General features: G+C 38.8%; 1 protein-coding gene across 1 annotated transcript; it reads left to right on the forward strand.

Annotated features, from left to right (window-relative positions):
- Window positions 1-1,897: 1,897 nt before the first annotated feature.
- On the forward strand, window positions 1,898-19,115 carry cav1.L (caveolin 1 L homeolog; the record flags this gene model as incomplete). Its single annotated transcript, NM_001088831.1, is given in 3 exon segments — window positions 1,898-2,183; window positions 18,760-19,085; window positions 19,088-19,115. Coding segments are annotated over 3 exon segments (640 nt in total), but the record flags the coding sequence as incomplete, so codon positions are not given.
- Between the last annotated feature and the right edge of the window lie 889 nt (window positions 19,116-20,004).

Below are 20,004 nucleotides of genomic sequence, written 5' to 3' on the forward strand. Positions count from 1 at the left end.
ACAAGTATATGGATAATGGCAAACAGACGTTGATTTTGAGCATTTTGCTACCCAATATGCCTAAACCCTATTCAAAGTGAATTGGGGAAATTTCAATAATTTCGCCTCAACCAATAGAGCTATAACATGAGAAAAAGTGCAGTTTACTATAACTGTTGGAATTTGAAAATCATTCCCTATGGCATAGTACCATAGCCCCTTAATTATAGCAACTAGATTGGACGTTCTGCAGCAAATATATATTTTCCAGTGCCTTGTAACAGTACATTACATTTAGTTGAATACAATGCCCTTTCATTTTTTGTGGTTATATTTAGTTGAATACAATGCCCTTTAATTTTTTGTGGTTACTGGTCCAATAAGGCTGTAAGGCAATGTGGGATTTCCAGTTGTATTACAGCTGGAGGACCCCATTTTGGAAGTGCTAGTTCTGAATTCTATGAATATATATACCTAATGGCAAGTCACAGGGCTGTTGAGCTAAATGGGCAAAAGGGGCATTGCCCACTGCCCATTGATTTGAGGGACCACTGTGCCACAATTTTAATAGTTTATTCATAATTAATTTTCTGTAGTAATTATACTGGCACGGGACGTATAGGGTAATATGATGATTATTCATTCTCTCAAGTAATTATACTGGCAAGTCTGGGGATAATATGCCAGTTAGCCATTTTACTTATTATTATGTCTATTGGCACGTCTAGAGTTTAATATGCTCGTTACACATTTGCTGTAGTAATTATAATGGCATGTCTGGGTAATGTCAGGCCCGGATTTGTGGAGAGGCCACCAAGGCCCGGGCCTAGGGCAGCAGAATTTTAGGGGTGGGCAAGCACACCCACATTGGTTCAGAAACACTGAGGATGCGCAGGACAATAGTTTTTCAGAATTCCCGTGAGTCAATCTCCATTGCTCTGGTCCTGATGATGAAAATTTGAGTGAATAAAAAGGTTAGGCACAGGGGCAATGAACGACAGCAGGCCTAGAGGAGCCCACTATGTAAATCCGGCCCTGGGTAATGTTTTGGTAAAACGGGTATAGATGGTGTTTCCAGGGGCAATCCTGGCCCCTCCGCCGCCTGAGGCAGCTACACTTGCTGCTGCCCCCTTCTCCTCCGTGCACTTACCTTTTTGTGCCTGAGGGGGTCCAGGGGGGTCCACAAGGGTGGCAGAGAGGGCCAGTACGCTAGTGCTCTCTGTGCTAGAAGAGCCGAATTTCTGGTTTGAAAACTGAAAATTTGGCTCTTAAAGTACCAAGAGCAGCATTTTTGCTGCCCCTGGTACCTAGTGGGGTGCTGCCACCTGAGGCGACAGCCTCAACTCGCCTCATTGGCGAAGTGCCCCTGGGTATGTCAAAAAGAAATTGCTGTGCACAGTGCTGCAGCATAATAAGAGCCCACCACTTTGCCCAGGGCCCACCAAGGTCTTAAAATCCCTATAGATACATTCCAGGTTATCTGAGGGCTGCAGGGCAATACAGTAAGGGCTGGACCCATAGCAGAAACTACACACTTCCCTCACACTGTTGCCTTACTATTATTCTCTCTCTGTCAGTGTAACCCTTAGCCCTGACCCGAGCTATAATTTACTGCTTTTTAATCACGCTCAGCCCTTTGATGATCCAGTCAAATCGGAGCCGCTATGTAGAGAAGGCAGTGGGGCTGCAGCAGCAGGAACGGAGGGGGCCCTCGGGCGTGGTGAAAGGAAAGTTTCAGGGTGTGGCGGGGGTTGCCTGCCTGGGAGGGGTCAGAGGGGGATCGGAATCCCCTAGGAATGAGGAATATTCCCGATCCGCTGACCCCTGCTGGAGAGAGTCCGTGCTGTGGTACAGAGGGGTGTGGTACATGGAGCCAGTTATAAGCCAAGCCTTAGTAGCACCGCGCGAGAGGAGTTAGCGCAGCTTCGTGTCACAGCTCTCACCCTATTCCCATCTATGGTGGCACTGCTGCGCTAACTGTCACTTGTCTTTTCTCTCCTTCGCTCTCTCCTCGTCCGTCCCGCTCCCCCCAGGGTGTTCTCTACACCACGCCGGTCATCAGAGAGCACGGCAACATCTACAAACCCAACAACAAGACCATGGCAGATGATTTCCTGACTGAGACTGAAGTCCGCGACTCGCACACCAAGGAGATCGATCTGGTCAACAGGGACCCCAAGCACCTCAATGACGATGTGGTTAAGGTAAGGCTGTATGATCTGGGCGCTGGCAATTCTAATATTGCCCCTTAGCTTACTGTTCTTACATGGCAGGTGATGCCATATACATTGTGCCAGTGAGAGGTCCCTTATCTCCCCAAGACTATAAGTATTCTAATTCTACATGGGAATGTGCGCTTTAACTTGTTCTGCACATTGGGGCAGTGCTTCCCAAACTTTGGGGCTGGTCCTGTTAGTGGCCATACATTACATTGTGCCAGTGAGAGGTCCCTTATCTCCCCAAGACTATAAGTATTCTAATTCTACATGGGAATGTGCGCTTTAACTTGTTCTGCACATTGGGGCAGTGCTTCCCAAACTTTGGGGCTGGTCCTGTTAGTGGGGTCTCGGGGCACAGTCTGAAGAGCAGGTTGGGTAACATATAGGCAGAATGCTTGTTTCTTTTCCTAGTTACTCCTCGATGTAAAGGTCATTTAGGGTGAGATTTGGATTGAGCATTTATTTGGGGTTTTACATATTCTTGTAACTATAATTTAATAGGGAATACAGCAATCTATATATATATAGATATAGATATAGATACAGGTTATAATTTATGGGGGGCCCTAACTGTTGGACCCCAAAGGTGGACTTGAAATGGAAAAGTCCCCAAACCACTGTATAGAGTGAGTATAGCATCCCACTGTTCACTTTCATATAATCCAGATGATAAGAGCACAAGGAGATTTAGCACACTCTGTCGGTGTAACACACACAGTGCTGATGAAGCACAGACACATGTAGTTATGGATAAAGGGTTAAAGGGAAAGGTGCTCCCCCCCCAGTGTGACAGGCAGCAGCCGGCCCTGCAAGTTGTGACATTTTTACACGTGGGTCATTTGTTCTCCTCTCTCAGCACTGGAATAAAATGTAAGTGTTTGGAAAGTTGGAGATGTTTGTGAAATTTGTTTGTTTCAACCTGGAAAGTGAATTGGGGAGGGCTATAAGTGAACTCACCCTTTCCCTGTCAAAGTCTAATTGGTTATAATAGAGGAGTTTAAGGTCCCTCCCTTCAGTGACCACATGCTAAGGCAAAATGTTCGTGTAAATCTGGGCTGCACATACTGTACTGCAGAAATCCAATAAACAGCCCTCCCTGGCATGAATCATTAGTTTTGTCCCTGCAGTTATTTAAATAGCCAAAACTCTAATAATATGGCATTGTTTCTATTTGATCATTCTTTATAACTGAGAACCCACAGACCTGTTGTGCTATATAGTTCGACTGTACTGTATATAGTATCTTATAGCAGATCCAAGATCGAGACAGGAGATCGCGTTAAGGGAATTGCTGTAAGGGTCATAAGTGGCAAAGCAGCAGATGCAAGAGCTTGCATTTTTAAATGGAAGAACAATATTTTCCATGATGGCAATATCCCAACACCACCCTTCTTACTTAAAGGGGGTGTTCACTGAAATAGCCTGAGTTTTCCTTTGATCTCCTGTACTGAATCCAGAAAAAGATACAATGGCCCAGATTCAATACAGTGAGAAACTCATGGTTTATCACGTGAAAACTCATGGACGAGATTCAATTTGAGGAGAAAAAACTTTTCTCCAAACACAGTTCCAGTTTTTATCCCATAGACTTCAATAGAGTTTTCATATCATAAACTGTGAGCTACAGTTTTCCGAATTGAATTGCATCTCAAATTGCATCTCATCCATGACTTTTGAAATGATAAACCCTTTTCTCATTGGATTGAATCTGGAACCAATGTTTCTAAAAATCAAATAAGAGACCTTTTGGCAGAGAGCCCAGAATACTCAGCACCTGCACTTAAATATATTTGTAACTGTTTAAGATAAGCAAAGATAGAATTGTAACTAAAACGATAAGCAAATCAAACAGAGAGCTGAGAGAAAGCAAACGAAGAGGCAGAACTTGCTGCTAAGTGCTCTTTATTGCACACAGAGTGTGCAATAAAGAGCACTTAGCAGCAAGTTCTGCCTCTTCGTTTGCTTTCTCTCAGCTCTCTGTTTGATTTGCATATATCCTACACCTGGAGCGGGGGTGCTTCGCTGAGATTGAGAGCTTAGCTGCCAGTTCCCCAGTCATCCTGTTATATTGTTTAAAACGATAAGCAGTTCTTTTTGGAGAACTGAGACTTACAGCTTAATGGGCAATTTGCCTTCATTAGCAAAACTGTCATATCACATAAAATATGACACTAAAACCCCCAGAAATGTATTCAGACTTTCCATAACCTGCCAGATTTTGTAAAACGGACATGTATCTAGGGGGTGGCTACATAATGGATGTGGTCAAAAAAAAATGTCACTGCACTACACCGCACAGTATAACTTTTTGCTCTTCTTTCCGATTTTTATAAGTTGGGAGGTATGTCAGTGCATGGGGGTAACAACCAGAAGGGAAGAATGAGTTCATTGCTGGGCATGGTAAATACATTAACATCCCCTTGTGAGTACTTTTCCTTATGGTTTATAATAGGCCTAACTATGGTGATAAACTAATAATTATCAATGTACGTATGGAGTTAATTACAGCTTTTATAAAAACAGTTGTTCCAGTGTATTCCAGTAAGAATTATCCACATCAATTCAGATAGGTGTTAGTACACCTTAGATGTTAGAACATTTTGACAATTTCATACATCTGTCTATTAAATTAATTAGTGGTGTTAAAAAATAGATCAGATTTCTGGAAATCCCTCTGTATTTCTCAGCTGTATATAAAGTTTTCTACAGGTCCAGTTGCCTATAGCAACTAAGCAGTGTTTCATTTACCGTTCACCTGTTAAAAAGGAAGAATACCTTATTGGTTGCTATGGGCTCCTGTACCTGGGCAAACGTTGTGCCTTTTATTACAAATAGGGGCAAAAGTGTAAACCACATTCAAAAGCTTTGCTAAACTTTCCATTGGCTAGAAGCTCATGGTGCGTGCCCAAAGGAAAAGGCCAGCCACCTCCATCCTGTGAGATCAAGGAATTTGCTTTGATATCCCAAAGAGTTAGTAAAATGAATAATGAAAACCACCTGCCCAGACAGTTCAGTGGAAAACATTGCACTGACACAACATATACAGAATTTGGTTTGACTTCCAAGCACAATTTGCAGCTGCATGGAAAATATGAAGACGCTCCCATTCTGTCAGGGTGCTGAATCTGGTCACAAGTATATGGAAACTAAATGCACATAAATCAGCTATGAAAGCTACAATAAACTCAGCCTGGAACCTGCTCTGTAAGCATCACATTCCATGCCGCTAGTAGGGAAACACCTTTCAGGTTTGTTTTTTATGCTATGATGTGAACTTTACACCTTGGAAAATGTTATCTCTGGATTTTATAAAAATCCTGTTCATTGTCTCAGAGGAAATCCGGCAAACCAGTGGTAAGCATTATTCTCACTACAGAAATTAAGGGTAATGGCACACTACCCTCTAGTGGAAAACAGCAGTGGTCAAAATGCCCCCTTTCCCTTTTGTCACCCCTTCTAATATTATTGATTGATTATTGAGTTCCCTGCCTGGTGACCATGGGGGGGGCCATAACTTGGCACCAAGATTCTCAATTCTCAAAATTCATGAAGGGCATTTTTATCGCCACTGTTCTCTGCCCAAAATGCCCATGCACCATTTCCATAATTGTGGCTGCTACACTTCGCCTATGCACAAAGCAACTTTACCAGTTATCTATTGTATTGATTACAAATAAATGTAGTGCATTTGGTAAATTAAGCAAAGGAGATATGGAAGAAATAGTTTTTTTCTGGAAGTAGCATCTAGTTTTTCAATTTACTGAAAACAGAAACATAAAACTTACAAAGTCAAAAATATACTTTTTTTTACCTGAAATAACACAGGTTACTTTACTTACAAGTGCCATTTTATTCAATATCCCATGCAAACCCCTATGCCTGTTGGAGTCACAATGCAAGCATGCAAGCCTTATATTTATAGAAACCAGAGCATTCTGCAGGACTGATTACTGATCTCCCCTGTAGCATCTGATTTTGTGACCGATGTAAATTTTGCATTCAGAATCGCCGGGACCCTGGGGTTTCTGGATAATGGATCTTTCTGTAATTTGGATCTTCATACCTTTAAGTCTTCTAGAAAATCATGTAAACATTAAAGAAACCCAATAGGCAGGTTTTCCTTCAATAAGGATTAATTATATTTTAGTTTGGATCAAGTACAAGGTACTGTTTTATTACTACAGTGAAAAACTCAATCATTTTTAAAACTTTGGATTATTTTGATAAAATGGAGTATATATTCGGAGCTTTCTGGATAACAGGTTTCTGGATAATGGATCCTTTAACTGTACTTTAATGAAATTTGATTCCTAAGCTTAGTGTCTGAGCACACTGAGCATGTGCAGTGTCACTGACACTTAATAGATGCCATAACAATTTCAGATGATAGGCAGCTGTTGGGGGCAAATTTGAAGGCATGCATCATTACTGTTATAGGGCTGCTGAACCTTTGGGCTAGTACAGTATACACATATATGCCCCTTTGATTAAAATGGTATCTACAGATTGGTTCAAGCATTACTTGAATAAACCCAATGAAACATGCAATAACAGTATTGTCAACAAAGGAGAATGCAGAATAAACAAAACACTATACCTGTATACCTGTATGTGTTTGGGATAGAAAAAAGTCAAGCCCATGTGTATATTTTCTTTTTAAAAGTTACAAGCACCACATCACTTGCAGGGGAATCATGCCAATTGCTGCTTTCAATTGAATGGAAAACTCATTTGTTCTGTTCCTGAGCAAAGAAACCATGGTCTGACTAGACATTGGGGGTCCACCAGTTTACAAAAATCCGGGGCACCCCGTGGGTATGCACAAACACCGGCACGCTGTTCTGCAAATTGTTTTTTTGGGGGTAGTGACAGATCGGGGGAGCAGGCTTGGGCTGGCAGGGGCCCATGAGGACCAGGGCCACCAGGTTTTTTCCCGGTGTCCCGCCAGCCCAGTCTGACCCAGCAAAAAAACAATGCCGTGCCATTCAGACCAAGAGAAGGGATTTCTTACTAGGGATGTCCAGCCTGATGCCTTCATGTGTTCCCTAACTACAGACTCCTTGACAGCTGAATGCTGTTCCAGAATGCATCAGTAGGCAAACCTATGCTTATCAAACTGCAGCAATAAGCCTAATCTCGCTAAGGAAATACGGAGTACAAAAGTAATCATTCATTAGGGGGTCTAATTATTATGACATTAGGCAACAATATTTAAGTCAGTTTGGTTGCAGGTTAAAAAATAAATGCAAATAAATCATGGTCATTTTATTTCCAGGACTGGTACAAAAACGGGCCCAAGCATTTTTATATTATGTGAATGTCCTTCACTATACCTTTGTAGCTGTGTGCTATCAGTCTTCTCATAAAGCCATTCCATTCTTGCAGACTCTAGTTATGTTATCTTTATTATTAGAATATCACATACACTGCTCTGCTTTCTCCTCTGGGCCCCTTTCATGGTGAAAGGATTTAGTTGCCTTATTCATATGCACAATGGATTACTGGTTGACAATGGTCTGTTTAAAATAGTGCATCACTCAGTACACAGATGGCCATGCTTTATTCAATATGGTAAAAATGTTTCTTTGGTTTCACAGGAAAAATTGTAACTGGAAAATAACATTTTAGTTACATTCTTTCCTAGTTAAGTGTCACATAAGTGTGACACTGAGTGGAAATTGCTGCTAAATGAGTGATTAAGCCTGTGGCTAGAACAATGGGCCATGAAAGCATTACTTCAACTTCCCACTCTACAGCTGTAATGTGAAATTCCACATCAGGCCCTGCTTGACATGGCAAAGAATGATTGCTGCAGCATCAAAAACGTACCTACAGGGAAGAACCATATAATGTACTAGAAGGCTAATGAAATGTATGCCATTTGCAGAAACGCCACCTACACTCGCAACTGGCAGCACCTACTGCCTTTAGCTGCAGTGGCATCTGTCTGTGCAAACAGGTCAGATGTTAACTCAATAAGCATACCAGCTTAATTTGCTGAACTGTGTGTATACTGACTGGTGGATGATATTGTAATCAATGGCACTAAACACCAGGCTCATGGGTTGTAGTGACATTTTATATGACTAAGGGGTATCAAATTATTGGTCCTGCTGTAAATTCCAGTTCTCACTAGCTATTAATGCACAGAATTGCTGTTTCAGTGTAGTGTTATATTTACCTCCACAAAATGTCTTTCTAGACATAGAATCCCCTGCTTTATGTGCTACCACATATGTGGTACCCTTTCTCTGGATTCATAATATAGAGCCCAAAAATAGGTCATCGTGATGTTTGGGGTTGGGACTTCATAATCCCCTTTATTTCATAAAGACCTACAATAAGCAATCATATTTAAAATAAGACATAACATCATGAATTCTAAATCAGTTTTTTTTTTCTGCTGAGCCGATTCCCAGATTTTATCAGTCCCTTGAGTAAGAGGTTAAGAAACACTGCTATAAGCCATTGTGTTTGGCCCTGAGAAATGACTGCTGCTATAATACTGTCATCTGCTTGTGTAGAGAAGAAAATACAAAATGCAAGGAGTTTTGCAAATAAAACAATATGAAAGGCATCACATACAATGTTACAGAATGCACTAGTGTTTAAAAGTATTCAGAAATGTGGATATATATTGTTCCTGACAACAAATTCTATAAAAAAGGAAGGCCATCAGTTAACACCAAAAATAGAAAGTTGTTTAAAGTAATGAAAATATCATGTACTGTTGGACTGTACTAGTAAAACTGCTGTGTTTGCTTCAGAAACACTCAATTGAGCCTGTTATTTCTGCTTGTTATTGTTTTATAATTTAATGGATTAATAGGAGCCATTGTTGCATTCCCATTGGGTGTTAAAAAGATTTTCAGTGAAGAATAAGTAATTTCCCCTGTAAACTAGTAAACCAGTGGTTTATCTATAGAGGATGTCTGGAAATAGACTGGGAACAGGAGGGCCAGCTCCCTCCATAGCTCCAGAAAAATTCCCCCTCCCTAGTCGTTGTCCGGGATACAAGGGGAGGAAATAGGTGGGCAGATGGAGAGGACTGGCAAGGGGAGGGAAGGAGCGGGTGGAAAGCCAGGTAGGGACTCTGTTGAACACTGGGCCCCTCAAAAAAATTTTTGCAGGGGGGGCCCAGCATACTGTAGGTGCGGCACTGTAGTAAACACTAATAAAACTACAAAAACTTTATTTATCTGTGTAACCCACCAACTCTTAGGGGGTTATTTATCAAAGTCCGAATTTATCTCAATATTTTCTGCTACAAACTCCGATCAAATCCGCTCCGGTTTTTTACGCTTATTTATTATTACATTTTCCCGAAAATCTGCTTTGTGGGGAAAAAACAATTTTCATGAATTTTTCTGACTTTTTCATCCGATTATCACGATTTTTTCATAATTTTCAACCGAAAACTTTGGGGTATTGCCCATAACCCAACACACATCAAAAAATCATTGGAACTTCTCCCATTGACTTATATGCAACCTTGACAGGTCTGAGATGCCGGATTTTCAGATTCTGATTTTTCCATCCTCGGATTGGATTTCGTGATTTTTGCATTCAGAGTTTAGTAAATAACCCCCTTTAAGGAGAATTCAACCACTTCGGGACTAAAATCCCTCCCCTGTGTTGCCCCCCCAACCTACCTCCCTCCCCGGGCAAATGCCCCTAACTTGTTACTGACCCCTACGTGCAGTTCCTCTCCTGTTGAGTCCACGGCAGTCATGTTCGCCCGTGCGCTCTTCTTCCTGTATTTGCCGGCATTTGGTGGCGCATGCGCAGTAGAGGGTTTTAACAGTAAGGATCTACTGCGCATGCACCTGAAAGTCACAAAGTTTCAGTTTTCTGTTTTCGGAAACTTCGTGACTTTCGGCGCATGCCCAGTAGATCCTTACCGGTAAATCCCTCTACTGCGCATGTGCCACCAAATGCCGGCAAATACAGGAAGAAGAGCGCACGGGCGAACATGGCTGCCGTGAACTCAACAGGAGAGGAACTGCACGGGGGAGTCAGTAACAAATTAGAGGCATTTGCCCCGGGGGGGATGTAGGTCGGAGGGAGGGGGGCAACACAGGGGAGGGAACAAATTATTATTGCTTGGAATACTCATCTAGGCTCATAATTAGAGATCAGTATATGACCGAAAGATAATAATAAGTACAATCTAGTATACACCATTATAATTTACTTGAAATGACTTAAATATTTTGATTAGGTATTTAAGTAGTCTGTTTTTTCCATCTGTCTTTTGTTTTGCTCATACTCGCTTCTTCCAAGCTTTGTAGGACTACAATTATATGAGCTGTATTTTCCTAAACAGTTGGTAGGCAGCTGCAGACAAATGCACTGGATATTTTCCTTTCACATTTGAAAGCAAAAACTCATGATAAAATACAATAGAATTATTACAATATGTGTTAATGAAAAACACATTTACATGTTAAACCACATTTTACATTTGTAGGGAAAATACAGTAATTCTATTATTAATGAAAATGTTTTAGAGCTTTACAGTACGGCATGAACATTTTAGGATGGCAAGTACAAAACAATATACAGATCGTATCGTATCATAGGAATGACATAATCAAGACAAGCCCTCTGGGAATGAGACAAATGTTTTACAGTCAGGGCATTCAAAATTATGGCAATTATTAAAATAATTTATACATGGATTATGGTGGTTATATTGATTGCTGTTGTATATTAGTGTTGACATTAGAAATATAAGCCTTAGGGCCATTAAGGGTGACATTTAGGGTGATTGTTAATTTGCTTCCCTGGATATTCCTATAACTATAAAGCAGGGTGACTTGCATCAGAGCAAATACAACTTTAAAATGTTCACTATGCATAGAACATATAAAAACATACTTCTAAAGAAGATATATATCCCTTTAAATAGTTCAGGCACAGCCGTTTTTTTCAGAAGAGGTTGACGTGGGAACATTTTTTTTTTCTTTCAGCCCACCCTTTTCCCAGCAAATAGAAATTTTTATAGCTGAACAATTACTCATATGTTAAAGAGAGGTTGGTAAATATTTAAGGAGCATTCAAAGATTAGTATACTTTTTGTTTTCTGTTCTTGCAAAGCAATATGTGAATTTTGGATGGAGGAGATGAACATTCCATAACAGCTTAAGGTGAAAGTATTGCATTCTTCATGAAGGAAGATAAGGAATGAATTTCGCACTCACAGACAAATATTTCTGTAGCAAGGGAAGGGCTGGAGAGAAGGTCTTATTTAATACAAATGCAAATTCCAAATGTGACAAGATAATTTTGACAGCAACTCTTTAAAATATATATATGCTCTTTGGAGTATATTGCTTTACTCACCCATATTAGATCATTTAGATTTACACACAGTTACCTTGAATGAAAAATATTACCTCAGGTTATCATATTTTAGGCTGAGATTTTTCTGCGTTTGAATGAAGAACTGTTGATTTATGTGGCTAACCCTGAAGTGCTGGGGAAACCTGCCAGTCAACCTTGCTTTTCTGGGGCAAAAAGTAATATAAGGATATTTAAAAAAAACTTATGTAGCTTAAGGCTGATGGCACACTAACACATTTATACTGCCTCTATCCATTCATTTAAATGTGAATGCTCAAACACTCAAGTAAGGTTGTTTGGCTGACAAGTGCCAGTTCTAGTTTCCATCCAATTTAGGGAAAGTGCAACAGAAATGTCAGGAGCATCTCCCTGTGTGTCATACAAAGAAATAAAGAATGTGTACACATAGGCTGCCAGGTGGTGAGGTGCTTTTCTGTTATGCACAAAACCTATATAAAACCACTCTCTGCTTAGAGAAGAACAAAATCCCACTGACAACCCAATGCCAACTCCAAAGGTATCCCATCCTCTCCCCTTCACCTCATAATTGAAACTGGCTCTGTACCTGGCTCAAAAATGGCAGCCATCAGGTTGGCAGCCATCAGATTCTTTTCTCTGCAAGCTTTCCACAGGCGCACACGCTAGACTTGTATGTTATGTATGTATGTGTTAACAATTAGAAAGAGTGGTCCAAAGCATGGCAAGATGCCGCCCAACAACCCCTTCATGCAAGGAGAGCCTCACAACTGGCCCATAACCCTCTCTTATGGGTTATAGGTAGTGATGGGCGAATCTGTGCGAAAAATTTGCGAAATGCATTGAAGTCAATGGGAGTCAAAATAATTTTGATATGTTGCAATTTTGACACATACAACAATATTATAAATGCAAATAATTTTGACGAGTGACAATTTTTATGCGCGCGCCAATTTTGAGACATTTTTTTTTGACGCGGCGGATTTTTCGCTGGTGAATTGTCGCCGCAGTTTCACAAATTAATTTTCTTGCGGCAAAACACAGAAATTCACCAAGAATTAGTGTCTGCCGAATTTATTAGCCCATCAATAGTAATAGGTAGAGGAATATTTAAATTATGTTGTAAACAGTAATCCTTTCATATATTTAGGAGGCAGTTTGCAGTAGGAATCATGCCTTTGATGACCCCAGCACACAGTATATCAAAAAAAATAAATTGTATAATAAGTTCTAAGCTATACACTACATGCAATATTATTAAACCTCCAGCCAATTTTAAATATAATTGCATTTGTAATTTTTGGGGGTTGGGTATAGAGTAGAGTCTAAATACTGACTGCAAAATGGTACAGAAACCATAGTTGTTAGATTGCAGCTTTTAACCTCACATTAAAAAAACAATCTATTGTTGCATGTATATGTTATCAATATTAATTTTGCAATGTATGCATCCGTATTATTTTAACATGGTATGTTGGAAGCGTAGGATTTTATGGGATGAAATTATTGACGGCATCTGCATTACATGGCTTTCTAGTGTTCAGGTGGAAAAATGAAAGAAATCCTTTATTTTATTTCTATGCCTATTAATATCTATCTGTTTGTTTAGTTATGGAGATAGATTAATCATTCCCTTATCATTCCCTAATCAAATACATTATATATCAACATTTTATTTTTACCTAATTTATTCATGTGATGGATATATTGATGAAATTATATTACTACCTCTGGGCTTTTCCAGGCTTCTGTGCTGTAACTTTCAATGCTTACAGGCCTAAACCTTAGTTCCATAACCCCATATCTCATCCCAGAGCAAAAGCTACCAACAATTGAAAATAGTTACAGTTTTGCCTCTAGACAGATACTTTGCAATTATATAGCAAGATTATTACAGTTACTTTAAGTTTTTAATTTGGCAGCTTTATATATGGTATGTATATTACAGATCAGGAGAAGACACTGTGAGTGACTTATTAGACATTGGATCAATAATAAATTAATAATTTTGCCAATGCACATTGCACATTGATCTCAGCAAATGATGTGATCACTGGCTAGCGTTTATGGCTTTACCGCACAATCCAGTCTTTCAGATAACTGCAATTAAATAGATATGGGCCTTTATAGGCCACATTTCCATGCATTTGGCCAATAATATGTCTGTGTGTGGTGCGGGCCTTATAAAAAAAACTCCTTGGATATTACCAGAGACGAAAAACCATCTGTATTAAAAAAACTTGACCTTTAGTCCAAAATACACCCCTGACTCATTTAAAGTAGGTGTAAACTTTCTTATTGCTAAATGGAAAGCTAAACCCGAATAACAAATTTAGATATAAATGCTGCACCAGCCTAAAGTTTCAGCCTATGTATAACAAATGATCCAGGCCTTCAAATTTGTGCACAGGGGGGGTCACCATCTTACATTTTGTTAGCATTGTCAGTAATACCACAGGTGTGCTCTGGGCAGCTGTCATGTGATGGTAATCTGAATTAATTACTAATCAGCCTTGGGCTGCTGTAAAAACCCGTAGACAGTCATTATCTATTGGGCCTTCGGGGGGCTTTATGGTTCTCTTTGTATCTTGAATGCCAGGGTGTATTTTAAATCTCCAGAACTGTCTGTAACCGCTAGGAATAAAATAAATGTATAATCAATTATCTGATTATTTTGTGTTAAAGGAAAACTATACTTTAAATCTTTCCAAAGTGTCATATACATATAAATAAATATTTCCCTTTTACATCTTTTCCCATGAGACACCATTTTGTGATGGTCTGTGTGCTCTCTCAGGGATCACGTGACAGGAAATAATGCAGCACTAACTGTAACAGAAGATGTATTGGAGTAAAATGCATAGCTCTGTCATTTCATTGGCTGATATGACCTAACATGTATGTGTTCCCTTGGTATACAGCAGGGGTGTCCAACCTGTGGCCCAGGATGGATATGAATGTGGCCCAGCTTGAAGGAGAGAAGGGAAAAAAGAAAGAAATAAATGTTTGGAAATACAGAGAAAACGAGAGTGAAATAACACTTTGTGCTCTCTAAGTCCAGACACGTTAACCACCTCAGTCTGTCGTCTTGTTAGGAATAGGCTTACTATGCCAGCTTGTAACAATGTGCTGACCTATGGAGTAGGGAGGATGGGGGACTCTGCCCATTGCCCAGTTAGTAATAATAATATAATGATAAGTCTGTTTAATATCCAGGTGTCCCATATTCCAATGTATAGCTCCATCTGGTTATAACCTGGTATTGTAGTTCTTTTCTGTGTATTTTCTTTAATTTTACAAATCAAAAGTGTTTGTGTATTGCATGTGTGGCCCCAGACAATTTTCTTTTTCCAATGTGGCCCAGAGAAGCCAAAAGGTTGGACACCCCTGGTATATAGTATGCATAAGCATGGGTGCTCATATGAAACAGAGGATGGCCTTTAAAGCTCAAAATATTTTTTTTTTTCTGTACAGGATTATACAATGGCACAAGCACATACTAAATACAGTACTACTAGAAAAGCATATGTTTATATGAATTAATGTTAAACATATGAGCTGTTTTATGATATAATGTTTATAGAGACCTGCAATGTTCAGTTTCCCTTTCATATAATAATGTTCAACTAAAACCACCATGGCACATCTTCAAGAAATCGCTACACATGCACTGGCAGTTTATACTCTTGAATTAATGAGTATACAAACTACAAAGCCTTCATTTATGCATAAATAAACACAGTAAGTTGGGAATCTCTAGCTTCACGAGTCACTAGCTTTTTCTTTTTTTTTGAAAGATAAAAACAATGACATCACAAAGTCACTCATAGTTCATATATGACCACCTGCTCCTTTACACATGTATTATATTTCATCTTTGTTTATGCAGAGTTATCGGATGAATAACTTATTCTGCTAGAAGTTATATGGAAGGCACACTAAATATATATTGTTACAATTAAAAACTACAGCATAATGCAGTTTTTAGTATCAAGGTGTTTTATATTATTAGGCCCACTCTAAACAGTTTGCCAATATGCCAATAGTTTTTTTTAATAATATGAGTCTTTGCTTCACAAATCAAACCACTTCCTGAATGAAGCTCAGCATGAATTCTCTTTTTCACAGATTAGGTTTTATTAAAGGGGAAAAATTTGATAAGGAGGCCAAAATTTGATAAAGAGGCCCACATAACACAGAAACCTCTAATATACCCGTCAAAGTTACCTGTTTCTTCAAAAAGTTGGAATAAATGCCATTTCTATGCTGTAATCCAGCTGTTTAACAGTTCTTGTCTTTCTGCGTCATTTGAAATTCTCGCAGGTAAGGAGGGACTAAACACTGATGTTACAAATTATAACAACTTCTCCACAGTTTACAGACAGCATGCAGGAACTACATAAACCACAATGCATTGTACTGTGATGTTCTATTCCTTATTGAAATCACGTATACAGGAAATTGTGGGGTTTGGAGGATGCAGGCTCAGGACAGATGGCTGTTGATACAAAGTACAAGTAGTCAGCCAGCTCACCAAAGTAGTCTGACAGATCAGCAGCAGAGCAGGGGGCTAGGCTTAGGGAACTGTTCCATTAAAAATCATGAAAAGTCTGCATATTTTTTAATTGATATATATATATTGCAAGTTCATAATATAGTAGTTAGAGGAGAGCACTCATAGAAGCAGATACTGCTAAAACTTTTTATTATAGACTACAAATCACACGACATGTTTCGGGCATGGCCCTTCTCAATGTCGTGTGATTTGTAGTCAATAATAAAATGTTTTAGCAGTATCTGCTTCTATGAGTGCTCTCCTCTAACTACTATTTTATGGACTAATATGGGATTGTGGTAACCCTCTATGGAGGATTGAGGCACCGGCAAATCTATTCTAGCATCGGCAGAGCGAAGAAACAATCTCCCTGTTGTTCATATATTGCAAGTTGTTTGAAATTATGTTTACTTTTCAAAAAGCTTAAGTTATGTTTGTGTGGAGTTCCCCTTTAAATGAAATGCATAGATCAATAGGGGCAGATCACTCACCACAGGAAGGTGGGGTTCAGTGTTTTGAGTATTTTTGGGTTTCTGAATATCTAGGCATTATTATAAATGCAGCTTCGAGGATTATGATAATTCAAAATACAAAAAGATTTATTAAGAAAATGAACATTTCTGCCTCACATTGAAAAATTGTCAGTTTCTTCTGATTTATGTCCTGTTGAATATATGTTTATTACTGCCCTACAGTCCAAATGCATTCTGAATTGTTCGTTTAACTTTAATAAAGTGATAGATTTACAGTCTGTACACGAATAAGCAAATGGTATTTTGTGATAATTATATTGTAGTTTTTGCGGAAAATCCATCATTGAAATGCAGCTGACAGTACTGAGGGCCCTGTCTGCCCAAATGATATTACGATTTTTAATAAATTGGAAAATGTAAAACTTTCTTACTAATAAAACATCACTAGCAATTCAGAGAAATAATTCATGTACGAATTCCTTTGATGTCATTCCCAGGAAATGACAGCTACCTCTCCCAGTGTAGCAGCTTGTTTTATACTATTCACTTTCAATATCAAATTTCAATAATTTCACTAAAATTCCTCCCATAGCTGATGGGCAAAATAGATCTTCATATGATGATTATGTTGCCGTTTGCACCTGTGCTGATTGAGGTGATGCCCTGAGACCGTTTTTCGTTAACCAGCTGAAGGATGCTCATTTCTGTAATTCATCATGAAAAATTTTATCAAACTAAAGATTTGATGGGTAGAGAATATATATATATATATATATATATATATATATATATATATATATATATATATATATATATATATGTAAATTCTAAAGCAGTCTATCCAAGATGTTGCTTTAAAATAAGTGGGAAGAAAAGTCATTTCCAACTGAAAGTAGCTCCCTAGTGCAAACGAAGCTTATTAGCAATTCTATTTGCTATATAGGTTTACTTATTTAATATGAGATGAGGCAAACTTTGGTAGGTTATAACAGAAATATGATTTAATGATTTCCTGCTGTGTAATTTGAAAACACAAATCCGTAACCTTTGAAGCAGTTATCAGAAATTATATTTGAAATATCATGAACATAAAAAATGAATGGCTGGGATGTGTTAACATTATTAGCAGATATTGTATTTACTCATCCATCACGATAAAAATATTATGTTTTTCCAGTAACAAAGCTAGAGCTTTGTCTTCGGCACTGAAACTAAACCCGTAGATGAATGTCTTCTTGTACAAATAATGTTTTATAGCTCCAAGAAAAATTCCATCAACCCTCCAAGAGCTGCTCTGTGCTGCAGCCTGCCCTCTTTAACTCACTAGCAGATTATTATGGAAAATATATCCCACTTCATTCTTGGTAAACTTGTCATGTTAGGATGGATACATCTGAATAGTTCCGCATATAACATGTAAGTTATAATGAAGAGCATCTACTAAAGCAAATAAAGTTCTGTCTTGCATAAAAAAGAGCATTAACTCAGGGGATGAAAACATAATTGTGCCTCTTTCTGGAGTATGCAGTGCAGATTTGGTCTCCAGTACTTAAGAGGGATATAAATGAGCTGGAGAGAGTGCAGAGACATGCAACTAAATTGGTTAGAGGGATGGAAGACTTAAATTATGAGGGTAGGCTGTTAAGGTTGCGGATGTTTTCTCTGGAAAAAAGGTGCTTGCGAGGGGACATGATTACACTTTACAAGTACATTAGAGGACATTATAGACAAATAGCAGGGGACCTTTTTACCCATAAAGAGGATCACCGTACCAGAGGTCACCCCTTTAGACTAGAAGAAAAGAACTTTCATTTGAAGCAACGTAGGGGGTTCTTCACAGTCAGGACAGTGAGGTTGTAGAATGCACTGCCGGGTGATGTTGTGATGGCTGATTCAGTTAATGCCTTTAAGAATGGCTTGGATGATTTTTTGGACAGACATAATATCAAAGGCTATTGTGATACTAAGCTCTATAGTTAGTATAGGTATGGGTATATAGAATTTAATTAAAAGTAGGGAGGGGTGTGTGTATGGATGCTTGATGGACTTTGTCTTTTTTTCAACCCAATGTAAATTATTAATTGGATTGATTATTGTAATTTTAGGCATTATAATTTTGATTAGGCCATTGGTTTATTTGATTTAATGTGCCACATTATGTTTTTGAGTCCCCGTTTACCCTCATCTCATGTCAGGTGTGTTTTTGTTACAGATCGATTTTGAAGACGTGATTGCTGAACCAGATGGGACACATAGCTTCGATGGCATCTGGAAAACAAGCTTCACTACATTCACTGTCACAAAGTACTGGTTCTATCGGCTGCTGTCTGCTATCTTTGGCATCCCATTGTCACTTATCTGGGGCATCTTCTTTGCCATCCTCTCCTTCCTGCACATCTGGGCAGTGGTGCCATGCATACGAAGCTACTTGATTGAGATTCAATTTCTTAGCCGGGTCTATTCCATCGGTGTCCACACCTTATTTGACCCGTGGTTTGAAGCCATGGGCAAAATGCTCAGTTTTATTAAGATTTCCTTACGCAAAGAAGTGTAGGTGACTATTACTGAGAGCAGAGAGTCATATTTTATGTTTCTTTTTTTTTTTTTTAAAGCAGCAACATTATTTGAGCACTGAAGCGAGATAAAAGAATCACTAGAGTTTATATCCCTATGAAAATTATTTATCCCTGCAGACTTGTATAAGCCTTTAGGAAGTCTGCACATTGTGAAACAGATCTGGTTTTGTTGGTTTAATGTGAAATACTGCATATATGTTTCCCACCCACATGTATTTCTTCCATTGGACTAGCATGAAGCAGCCCTTTTCTACCACTATAATGCTAATGACTTTATTTTCGGAGCAAATGTATTAGACATTGCATTGGGGTGAACGTTACAGTCTGGCAAGCTGGGAGAGAATGTTCTTTTCCCATTGTATAATCTGCTAACTGCTGTCATTTACTTCACTGGCTTGATTTTACATCCAACAGTGCAAGCAAATAGCTGCATTAAAGAGAGATTCTCATCATGTGTAAATAACCTATATATAAAAGACTTTACTGAAAAAAACCTTTCTGTTTCTGGCAAAATCTTTGCTGCAAACAGATCCTTCTAATAAAGGAAGAATAATAAACAGAATAAATCTGTTAGTGTCACTTGTGAGGCTTTACTGTTGGCAACGTCATTCACATACAAACACATGGCATATTTTTTTTCCTAAATAGGCAGTCATCTTGGTGAAAGAGCATCTTTGACTTCCCAGCCTTTGGTCAGGAATGGTTTAAAGGAACAGTAACGTCAAAAAATGAAAGTGTTTTAAAGTAATAAGAATATAATGCAGTGTTGCCCTGCACTGGTAAAACTGCTGTGTTTGCTTCAGAAACACTACTATTGTTTATATAAATAAACTGCTGTGTAGCAATGGGGGCAGCCATTCAAAGGAGAAAAGGCTCAGGTT

This window comes from Xenopus laevis, chromosome 3L, assembly GCF_017654675.1.
Source record: "Xenopus laevis strain J_2021 chromosome 3L, Xenopus_laevis_v10.1, whole genome shotgun sequence".
In the NCBI taxonomy this organism is placed as follows: domain Eukaryota; kingdom Metazoa; phylum Chordata; class Amphibia; order Anura; family Pipidae; genus Xenopus; species Xenopus laevis.